Raw genomic sequence first — 12,296 nt, forward strand, 5'->3', positions numbered from 1 at the left:
GCGTTCAATGATACAACTGCAAACTCACAAACGATGTGGGGTCGAATATGTGGAAATATGCTGAAAACACAATATCGAATTATATCTTAAGCTCCGAGGCGTGGTCTTCCATACATTCTCCATTCGAGTTCTTCGCCTAATTATAATAGTTTCTTTTCATTGCGCATTCGCTGGAACCACTTGTTAAAAGAGCTAAACTGTACGTCTTTATTTTCCCGATTTCCCGGGAATAAACCTCTATCATAAAATGACCCTCTATTTGCCCCCGGTCTCGCTTACCACGGAGGCCAGCGTTAAATATATGCGTACTGCTGTCGGTCAACCGAGGCGACTTTCCTTCCTCTTCACCAAGTGGCATTTGGGAAAATATAGTAATGCAAACTTTAGATCAACTTGAATATAACGGCCATGGATGTGCTGTGGATGGTGGGAAAAGCGCACGACATTGCCAACTGTGCAGGACTCGTGAAGGACGACAGACACGCATTCGCCATTTCAGACATTGTTTGCATCCTTCGAAGACTAACCTAAATAATCTGATTTATGTCGAAACACATCTCTTCAAGACCCTGTCACATTAGCCGACGGTGTGAGACCGACCACGCCCGTGACCTGACGTGGCGCGCCGCTGTGCGTGATCTGCCAATGCTTGAACTGGATATGCAAACCGATCAAAAGAGATCGATCACATGCTTTCTAAGCTGGACGGCAAAAATTGGTCTATAACTGCATAACTGTTCAAAGAATATAGATTGTACCATGTTTTTCAGACAATGAGATGAAAGGCCATCCTCGGGCCCATGAGGTGAAGTAAGCACGAGTGTGCCCGGTTGACTTAAAATATATTGACCCATGTCTCAAAACAATACAATAATTTGGCTCTTCGATGCACATCTCCCAAACCTTACGTTCCACAGAACTGCTTCCGCTAGAAGAAATAGAAGAATAGTTTCGCGATATCATTGCATATTTTCATCTAGTCCTAGTACCTTATAAGTAAGCTGCTCTGCTCTAAAACTTTTAAAATGGTGTTTTCGCAGTAGAGGTATCCTATACATGTGTTGTCGTCTAATTTGAAGGCTGTGCCGTGTTACGCTCCCACCGTTTTGTCGTGGTATGACCCTCCAAGAACAGGCACAGCCGCGCTGCAACGCTCACGTGTCGCATATGTTCCAGCGCAACGCAAGTAACTACAACAGTAGTGAAACAACTTTAACGTTAACATCCTTTCCTGCCAAACTCAAACCAAACTCATGTCAATTCGCTACGTTAATATTCAACGCAAGGGGAAGCAGCGAACATGCAACCCGCTGTCCTGGCACCGGTCCAAATTCAATTCACGGGGCCGCGCCCAGCCTCTTTGTCAAGGTCAAGACCGTGAGCGCGTATAAAACCAGGCCGTTCGCCGTTCACAGCATCAGTCGACAAGACCAACGCTACAAACATGAAGGCAAGTACCAGCACGCTCGTGCAAAGCTGCATGCTCCAACCCCAATGATCAGCTTTCTTTTGGTTAGTGGTACAATACCACTTCATATCTCAAAACCCACTAGAAGAGAACCACAGATGAAACAAGATGGACTTGTAGGAAATGACAGCATTTTTACTTCCACAGGTGTTCATCGCTGCCGCTCTGCTGGCTGTTGCCTCCGCCGCTCCTGCCAACAGCTACGCCCCGCAGCCGGCGTACTCCCATGGTCCGAGCTACCACCAGTCGTCCTACAAGGAGCCAGCCAACTACGACACGCCCTACCAGTTTGACTATGCCGTCAACGACCACTACTCCGGTGCCGTCTTCTCTCAGAACGAGAACAGTGACACCAAGAATGTGAACGGCTACTACTCGGTCAACCTGCCCGATGGCCGTACCCAGCACGTCAAGTACATCGCTGACCAGCACGGTTACGGAGGCTACAACGCCGAGGTGACCTACACTGGAGAGCCCCGCTATGAGGAGCACAAGCCTAGCTACCACCCGGCCCCGGCCTACAAGCCCGCTCGCTCTTATGCTCCGGCCCCGGCATACAAGCCTGCTCGCTCGTATGCCCCCGCCCCAGCGTACAAGCCTGCTCGCTCTTATGCCCCTGCCCCGGCGTACAAGCCTGCTCGCTCGTATGCCCCTACGCCGGCCTACAAGCCCAAGTACTGAATACCTAGTGCTCTGGTGTGAACAAATATTTATAATGTAAGTCTGTTCGTGTGAAATTTGACATTCATGTCGTGATGACCGCCAATAAATTACTGTACCATAAAGGGAGCGTAGTTTTGCTTCAAACACGAGAGGAAACGACGACATGTCTGCAGAAGACCTTTTCCTAGGCGTCCCCCATCTTTGGATTAGACCTGGCCATCTAAAAAGTATGCACGCGCGAAACCGCATTGGATGCGAAGGCTTGTGTCTAGTTCTGAAACGGGATCATTGCTAAAAGGTCGATGAAGCACTCAGCCAATCATTGAAAGCGGCGAAAACATGAGCCATTTTGCCGATCAAATGCATGACTCGTATTTTTTGCGCTTTGAATAATCCGAGATATCAAAGGTATCGGAAGAAGAATAAGTTACCAAGGATGAGAAGAAACGACTGTGGTATTTAAGTTTTGTAAAGATAAGCTCGCTGCTTTCGCAAAACAGCCCACCCATCTCTTTTGAGCCTGTGATATCGCTGGTGACATTAGAGATTTGTCATTTGCAGCTATAGCAAGAATAGTTTCCTTGAGGCTTTAAAAACGCTTAACACCACTACAACAGCGTTGTAAATCTAGAGAGCAATATTTCAACGCTGGACAATCACTGACTTTGTCATGGTAAGCAGCTAGTGGGTTACGTAAAAAAGAACGCCTTAAATGATGTTCACGAGTCATTGATACCATTCCTTTGGTGCGTATGTGATACCGTCGAATCACTGATATCATTCCTTTGGTGTGTAAGTGATGCTGCCTAGTCATTGATATCATTCCTTTGGTATGCTTCATCAGCTTCGGCGTATGACTAAACCGCAAGAAATCGGTTAGCGCTATGTGCAGCGTTTGTTTCTGGTTCTTATTACAGCATCACCATGGATTTACACGTTCTTCAACACAAGATTAAATGCAGGACTTCCGGAACTGGTGACAGCCACCTCACAGCACGGAGACGAACGCAGGGCGGTGGGGGAAGGGGGTAGGGGGCGGGTGGTCACTGATCGGTTTCGGTCAAGGTTGCAGGTTATTTAATCCATCGTACAAGAGGAAAACTTGATTTTGTGTCCATGTACCGTGTATAATTTTGAAGAACCCACTAGCCAATTTAACTCACGGTAAAGTGTTCTGTCTGCTTTTAAAATACACACCAAATCTTAAAGAATTCGTTCTATGATTACCTGGCAGCAACTTTAACGAGACTAATGAGTAACTACAGCAGTGTAGATCTTTGGGGTAGCATCATGTACTTTGCGATCTACGGTTACAGAAATGTGCGAGATGTGATTCTTGTTCAGGTGAGGAGTGTGAGATAATAAAGACGTTTGTGGCTAGCGGAGCTGCTGAAGAACCACAAGATGCTCGTAAATACGATGCCGTGATGTTTCAGAAGTTTAGATCAGAGCAGTTTCGGCCGGTCATGACCATTTCAGGGGTATCGGATGCCGGAGAACAACGGTGCAGGATGGATGGATGGAGAACGGTGCTGCTCGCTCGTATGCCTCTGCCCCGGCGTACAAGCCTGCTCGCTCTTATGCCCCTGCGCCGGCCTACAAGACCAAGTACTAAACACCTAGAGCTTTCTGGTGTGTGAGAGCCCATTTATAATATGAAGCGAAATTGCTCTCGTGGAGTCTTATCTGAAGTGTTGCGATGCTAAAAGCAATACGTTGGTGCACAAGAGAACGGACGTATTCGTGACTACAAAAGTAGAGGGATCGACCGAATCCCAACGGAAATGCAGATGATCATGAGACCCCGGCCCCTCCACCGCTGCAGAGACACCCTCATGTTAATACCGTCATTAGTGACTGAAACGTTTAAGGCTGTGGCACCCCTAGGTAATAAGTTTGTTGCTCCATACTGTGTTGATGTCGTGGTTGATATATGACACTTTTGCTCAAGGCCATCATTTCACATCAGGCATTCTGTGCTAACTATGTCTGCTTGACTGTATTTGCATTTGTTAACGGTAATTGTATTTCTGTTGGTTTGAGGTCCATGATTCACAATGTGATATGCCCATATGAGGTGTGCTTTGCCCCAATGACATAGCCATGTTTGATGCATGATTAGAGTAGCCATTGTGCTTATTTGTTTTCTGTTCTTCATCACTGCCTTTTTGTGCCATTGCATTTCCACTATTATCCACACTGTCACTAGTGCGACCCTCAAGTCACTGACCACTAGCGGCCAGTTCCTGGATGCCGCTACGTGCCCGCTGCCAAATTTAGCCTGCTGCTTCCGGTGACTTTTTCTGACATTATTTAATCAACCTTTTCAGCTGGGACATTGGAGGTGGGCTGCTGAGCAGTTGCTGGTATTTTTCCTCTATCCCTTTCAACCCTCATGCCATGCCATTGTCCAGTTCTCACCTACTCTTTTCCTTCACGCACACATCTTACTTTCACTTGCTCAGCTCCTGCACACAAATGCTCAAAACTGTCATTTAAACTATATCCTAGCATTGAAACGTGCCTAATAATCAATGGGCTGGAAATCAACCCAGGACCACCAGCAACTAAGAATGTCACAATATCACATGTCAACATAAACAGCATCACATCTCCACGACGCCTGGACGAACTTGCTTTCTTTACCACACATAACAACATTGACATCCTGCTTCTGACTGAAACCAAACTTGACTCCAGGTCCATCCTAGCTTGAACAATTTACACGACAACCACAACCCAATGACAAAGCACAGGCCTCGACATGGAGGAGGAGTAGCAGCATACTTTACATCAACACTCCCAGCAAAGAGACTACCTGATCTCGAACTGGAAGGAGTTGAATGGGTGTGGTCCCTCGCCAAAATCAAATCACAAGTTATTGTGGTCTGCTATGTCTATGTCCCACCCAATCTCTCTAGCAGTCAACTGACAGAGTTTTTAGATATCTTGTCAGACAGTGTTGGCATGGCACATACATATCACCGTGCATCGATAGCGATATTGGGAGATTTTAATGCTGGTAATAACTATCTAACTGAAGCTCACTACTAAACACAGTGATATCTTTCCATTTGAAGTCAGTCTGAAACACACAGTTGAATCACTCCATCTGACACAACTCATTGATCAGCCAACACGCTTTACACAAGACACAGCCAACTTACGAGACTTAATACTGACATCGAACACAAACATCACTGCAGACAGTGAGGTTCAACCCCCCGCCACCCCCCTTCACTACTAGATCACATTCCTACCTTTGTCACTATCAAGGTTGCATCACCACCCCTAAAGCATCAACCAAACAAGTATGGGACTACACAAGCATGCATGCAGACAAACTTTCACAACTTCCGGTAAACGCAGACTGACAAACAGAGGAGTACTGACAGAGGATGAAGTACTGAGGGCACTCAACACTCTCGATCCAAACAAATCATGTGTTTCTAGCAATCTCCCAGCAAAATATTAAAAACTACTGCCACATTGATGAAGGCTCCACTCATTAAAATATTCAACATGTCACTAAGCCAAGACATTTTTCCTTCCACCTGGAAAGACGCAAATGCTCATCCCATTTTCAAAAGCAAAGGGTCAAGCTCGGATACTGATAACTACAGACCAATCAGTGTACTTCCTTGTGTGTCAAAACTTCTTGAAAAAATCGTATTGCATAATATATATGAACACTCAACTGAGAATGGGCTGCTCTCTGAAAAATAAAGTGGATACCGTCCAAAACATAGCACACAAATTCAGCTGCTATATTTAATGAATCATCTTGATGCAGCACTGGACCGAGGCAATCACATTACAGCCATTTACGTGGACATTAGTAAATATTTGGCAAGATATCGCATGAGGGCCTGCTTCTCAAGTGCAAGAAATATTGTGGTTTATCAGGAACTCTTCTAAATTGGCTGGAATCGTATCTCTCAGACCATAAGCAGATAGTTAAGGTAGGCAACAGTTTCAGCACGCCTAGGACCATACATGCTGGGTGCCCGCAAGGGCATACTCTGGGACCTCTCCTTGCGCTTATATAGCTTAAAGACCTAGCCGACAAGACTGATAATGACATATTGTTCTTTGCCGACGATACCAGCTATACACATCTCACTCACATGACCCAGTTACCATATGGAGAGCAAAAACACTTCGTACTGAACTGTCCTCGCTATCATGAAATTCGAATTGCAATGCTACGTAAAACAGATAGTATCATTCCAAACGTTTTTGAGCTCACTCATAACGAGCAACTAGGTATCGATCTCACAGGTAGCGGTTTACAGGATCGCAATCGGCAGCATACAGCACAATTTTTCCACACATTTCTTTTTCAGACCAAACCATTCGCCTAAAAACTTCCAGCGGGTGCGGGCAGCAGACGAGCTAATGGGTGGCGTTGTCGGGCCGGGCGCCCGCCGCCGGCCCGAGGCGGCTATATGTGTAGGCTGGAGCGGCGGCGGGCGCCTGGCCCGTGTCGGCTTACGGATCGGGTGGGTGGGTAGTGTGTCGCGGGTTCCATGGCGGTGATGACCACATCTTGCTATTGTTAGGAGAGGTGTTCAGATTTAAGTGTTCCGCTTGTGCCCCAATCCACTCATCATATTATGAGTAGGAGTATTATACTGCTTAATGTCCATAATCGAAAATAAACGACAATCAATTCAAAAGGACAAATATCGAAGGCCAAAATCCCGACATTGCAAAGAAATTGAAGCAATCAATGGAACACCACTCATCGAGACCTGACAAAACTGAACTAGGAAGTCTGCGCAGAAAAGAAAATGTGATCTTTGGCAGCCCGATGAATGACGAAAAGACAAAAGGGAAAAATGTTTTTGCCAAAGAAGCTTTCATTTCGATGACAACGAATGTAATGATCCTGCCTTCATATAAACTAAGCAATAAATATGGCGCAGGCACATCAACTTATTTTCATCAATGGATCCTCTCGATTCCTATTTTAAAACAATGAAAGCATTAAATGATTAGTTTCATTAGATTCAAAAATCACGCTCATGAAACAGTGGAAGGTATGGAGCAATAATCCGTGGTGAGGGATTCCAGTGCCCTCTAAATATGCTCGCATTTTAAACATTCTGAATGGAGACTTTTGAAGCGACGTACAAACTAATGACTATCACTACAGATAGACTCCGGTGCCGTGTTCTCCCAGAACGAGAACAGCGACACCAAGAATGTCATCGGCTACTACTCGGTCAACCTGCCGGACGGCCGTGCTCAGCACGTCACGTACGTCGCTGACCACGACGGTTACGGAGGCTACATCGCCGAGATGACCTACACTGGGGAGCCCCGCTATGAGGATCACAAGCCTAGCTACCACCCGGTCCCGGCCTACAAGCCTGGTCGCTCGCATGCCCGTGCGCCGGCCTACAAGACCATGTACTAAACACCTAGTGTTTTCTGGTGTGTGAGAACCAATTTGCCAGGTGAGACCACGTTGTTTTTGGAGAGTCTTGTGTCAAGTGTTGTTATGATAAAAGTAATACATTGGTGTACAAGAAAACGGACATATTCGTGACTCCAAAAGTGGAATGATGGACCGAATGGAAATGCCCACGGAAATCCTGTTGACATGTGCTTCTCACCTTTGACTTACAGCTGATAAGTAGTAGGTGTATGCCAGGCTCAACAGTGACGTTTACGAGAATATGTGCCTAGATGTGAAACGCGATAACAAAAATACCTGACGAGTGATTTCAAGCTTGTGTTGCGAATGGCAGTAGTTTTTCCGCCCACCGGCACGTTGTCCAAAAACAGGTGGCCTTAGAAATTTCGGAATGTTCCACATTTTGATGGCGTTTTGAACTGAGCTAGCCATCGTGAGGACATTTTGATGCAGTTCACGGATATGCCCTTTTAAGACACAAAACGCTCTGCTTCCTGAGTTACACGCCTGCAAAGTACGAAAAGGGTTATTTACAGCCAAATTCAAAATCACCTTCTGATAAATGACGCCATAGAAACGTCATGAGATCGCCATGATATTAGAGGTTGTTTTAAGTTTATGGTCAAAACAGCATAGCCGCTGATACATTCGCAAAGACGATGATGCACCACATGTGGTACGGACCGCGGAAGATGATTGGCTGTCAGTAAGATTTTACTGCTGAATGCGTGTCACGAACACAAGCGTGAGCAATTTCGGTTGTGCGACAATCGTCGTGAACGGGTCATTTTTCCATAGTGCTAAGCCATAGATCAATGCTATAAAAACGCCACTGTCTGCAAAAAAGTACGGCCCTCAAAAATGGGCACTCTCCCGAAGCTATAAAAAAGAAGACGCGACGGCAGATCTGTCTTTTTTCTCCTGCTGGTGATTGTTCTCTTATTCTGCTAACTTATCTCCTACAGACAGCTCGTTTGGCGCCTTGTGTACCGGAGCACAGAACCTTGCACGGTTTTATGGGTTAGCAAGACATTATGAAATTAGGGAAGCATTACAGTTATTCTATATATATATATATATATATATATATATATATATAGTTTATCTAAGTATTTAACACATATGGTACCACAAATATAGATCTTCAACAACAAGTTGTGTTGCACAAGAAGAAGCTCTTGAGCCGGATTATCATGAACACCCGTTGAGATGTTGTTTCGATGTGAGGTCATGGTGAAGCCCGGTGTTGTGACTGAAGATTTGTGCGGAAATAGTGACAAAACCTGCAATTTGATAGTCCTGCGAGCTGTGCGAATGTGAGATCACACATATTTGACAAAAGAGTGTGAATCGGGGGCTCGAAATCCGTGTGATCACTTGTGGTGTGTGCCAGTGCCTTGTATTGGTATTGATGTGATTGGGAGTGTGCGTGCGATGTTTGTTCTTCTGAGAGAGAGAGCATGGGTTTGGTATTCTTCAGCCTGTTGACTTCCAATAAAATATGATATATTGATGCCTGATATATTGATGCCAATTAATATTGATGCATGCCTCTACCTTTATGTTTGTGTTTCAACACGACAAAGGAATGTTATCAAACTGAGAGAAATACTAGCACTTTTATTGCAGGGGTGTACAAAGGCAAGTACTAGTACTGGTACTTCATTACGTTCCAACGCAACTTCTTAGTTCTGATCAAATTCCCGGATACGAAATTTGAGCCAAGGTGTTTCAACTCATGAATATATCCCTGTTTCGTGCATCAGGATCAGAGCCATACCCAACAAAATTCAGTCACGAACAAATTTGAGCCAGTTATTGGTAATTTGTGTTTTGAATCATTATTAAACTTTGAAGTCATGAATCACAACGAATTGTAATCAGACAGGACAACGCGAGCGAGACAGCTTACGAAAGAGCGAGAGCGAGAGCAAGAGCGAGAGCGAGAGCGAGAGCGAGAGCGAGAACAGGCACAAGAGGGAGAGCACGAGCAAGAGCAAGAGTAAGAGCGAGAGCGAGAGCGAGAGCGAGAGCGAGAGCGAGAGCGAGTGAGAGATAAAGAGAGAGTGAGAGAAAGAGAGAGGGAGAGAGAGAGAGAGAGAGAGAGGGTTAGGTTTGTCCTGAGTTTGTGTCAGCACGAATGCTGGCGTGTGGAGGTGACACTTTGACTTCCATAAACTTATAGCAATGCCACACTAACGGATTGCGCCGACATTAGAGGCACCCATTGAAAACAAGCTTCTATAGTTGGTGGAGGTGGCGACATGCAAGCGACAAGGCAAGGATGCTGAGTGATGAACTAATATAAAGTTGTGTTGGAATAGTCTTTGTCAAGTCTATCACATAGCAGCTTATAAGTTATCAATAACCGGTAAAAAAATATTTAACGATGCCAAAGGACTGTCTACGGCAAGAATGTCTCTACATCACAATGGTTATATCAGGGTTGACTATTAATTGCATGAGCAATCCTAAGCAAAAAAAAAACAAATTATGGGTATCCCAATGTTACCATGTTTACCATAGCAACAGCAGTGCTTTGTTAATCAATGCATGGCAAGGTTACAAATTTATTAGTTTTCGCAAGACACCACACTTCCAGTTACAAGATATAAGGACAATGTTACAGATTTATTAATTTTGGCACGACACCCCATTTCAAGTTCCAAGCAATAAGGACAGGTGACAACAGTACCTATCACATGATATCAGTGTCAGGACTAAAGCAGTGCACGCAACGATGGGTCGCCGATAAAGTATTGTCCAAATAACCAACAGCAAAGCAGCAACAGCAGCAGCACAGCATATCGTGCTTTGATTTTAATAATCTGCCATAGAAGCTGGCAAACGCTACGTTGGGCATGTCGGACAGTCCACGAAAGCTTTTCTTACGGCCATCACCAAGACAAAAAATTCACAAATAACCCACCCACCAGTCCGTCCCCCGACGCAGCAGCCGCGACGAGAAAGGCCGGTTGGCGTCAGCTTTCGTGTGTTTCTAGGTATTCTTTAGGTCTGGCTGCCACATGCCTCATCAGGGTTCCTTCATTTCCAGCTTTCAACCAGAAACAAAACATCTGTCAGCCCAGTTAGCTCTACACCCAAACCTTACACAGAACCTCCACCTGGCAACGTGACATTTACATTTTTATAAGTTATTCCGCGTAACTGTGTGAGATGGTAGGGGATAGTAGATCTCATACATATAGTTTGGCAATGATTGCGCATCTCTACATTAGCGTCAAATGTAAAATCCAAGAATGACCATTGACAAAACAATGCATTACGGAGTGTTCCAACGCAACTTCTTAGTTCTTGTCAAATACCCCGATACGTGACATCCACTTTCGTTCGAGCCAAGGTGTTTCAACACATTATTATATCCCTGTTTCGTGCATCAGGATCAGAATCAGGCCCAACAAAATTCTACTACGAATCAAATTTAGCCAGTTACTGGTAATTTGTGTTTGAATCATTATTCAACTTTGAAATGTCTTGAATCACAACGAATTGTTATCAGACAGGACAGCGCGAGCGAGACAGCTTAGGAAAGAGCGAGAGCGAGAGCAAGAGCGAGAGCGAGAGCGAGAACAGGAACAAGAGGAAGAACAAGAGCACGAGCAAGAGCAAGAGTAAGACCAAGAGGGAGAGGGAGAGCGAGTTAGAGAGAAAAAAAAGAGGGAGGAAGAGAGAGAGAGAGGAAGAGAGAGAGAGAGAGAGAGAGAGAGAGAGAGAGAGAGAGAGAGAGAGAGAGAGAGAGAGAGAGAGGAGAGAGAGAGAGAGAGAGAGAGAGAGAGAGATAGAGAAGAGAGAGAGAGAGAGAGAGAGAGAGAGAGAGAGAGAGAGAGAGAGAGAGAGAGAGAGAGAGAGAGAGAGGTTAGGTTTGGCCTGAGTTTGTGTCAGCACGAATGCTGACGTGTGGAGGTGACACTTTGTCTTCCACAAACTTATAGCAATGCCACACTAACGGATTACGCCGACATTAGTGGCACCCATTGAAAACAAGCTTCTATAGTTGGTGGAGGTGGCGGCATGCAAGCGACAAGGCAAGGATGCTGAGTGATGAACTAATATAAGGTGACTGTGGCTGTTTGCTATGACGCATTCATTTAGTAATTTTCCGTTCGAATAACTGACTGAATGCTCACATCAGTTGGGATAAATTGACACGAATTGCGCACTTCAGAAGATTAGGGTCTGTATATACGAGATGTAGTTTTTTAACACCCGTTTACTTGAACAGAAACTTCAGGAAAACTTCCCATGGGCATGCACAGTGACAGGAACAATGATGTTCTGACTTGTTTGATCTCATATGGGAGTAAATCTCAATGTTTTTGAGTTGCAGTCCTGCCCAAATCAAATCGACGAAGTTAAAATTGCGGCTCGTCACTATGTTGCGCCCCTCTGTTTTTAGGATTTACTACCCGTAGACGGTAAAGAGCTTTGGGACAGATCACACCATTTTAGTTCTGTTCTGACTTCCATTTGATATTAGTTCTAACTAGGTAAGTCCCACTTGGAACCCTCAGCCACGTCTCTCATTTTTAGATCTCATAGCCAGTTGGCAGGTTTCGTTACGTTTTGGCGACAGCTGAAATTGCTGAAATCAGCGCCATTTCCAGCGGTATTGAGCGGTTATACGCGAAGGCACGTAAGTCAGCTTGTCTTTTGCCTTGCAAACGTATATAAGTCCATCCAGCCATGTATGACAATGACACTTCTCTCATGCAACGTCATTTG

The 12,296-nt window shown here is 45.1% G+C and overlaps 1 protein-coding gene across 1 annotated transcript in view; it reads left to right on the forward strand.

Annotated features, from left to right (window-relative positions):
• The window catches only part of LOC119097475 (cuticle protein 7-like), a 25,085-nt gene extending 17,532 nt beyond the window's left edge, over positions 1 to 7,553 (forward strand). The window contains exons 3-4 of the mRNA XM_037220505.1: positions 1,669 to 1,846; positions 7,386 to 7,553. Coding sequence (XP_037076400.1) covers positions 1,669 to 1,846; positions 7,386 to 7,553 — 346 coding nt within the window. The remainder of the gene's footprint in view (positions 1 to 1,668; positions 1,847 to 7,385) is intronic.
• Positions 7,554 to 12,296: the final 4,743 nt, after the last annotated feature.

Source organism: Pollicipes pollicipes, unplaced genomic scaffold, assembly GCF_011947565.3.
Source record: "Pollicipes pollicipes isolate AB1234 unplaced genomic scaffold, Ppol_2.1 Scaffold_4295;HRSCAF=5057_pilon_pilon_pilon, whole genome shotgun sequence".
In the NCBI taxonomy this organism is placed as follows: domain Eukaryota; kingdom Metazoa; phylum Arthropoda; class Thecostraca; order Pollicipedomorpha; family Pollicipedidae; genus Pollicipes; species Pollicipes pollicipes.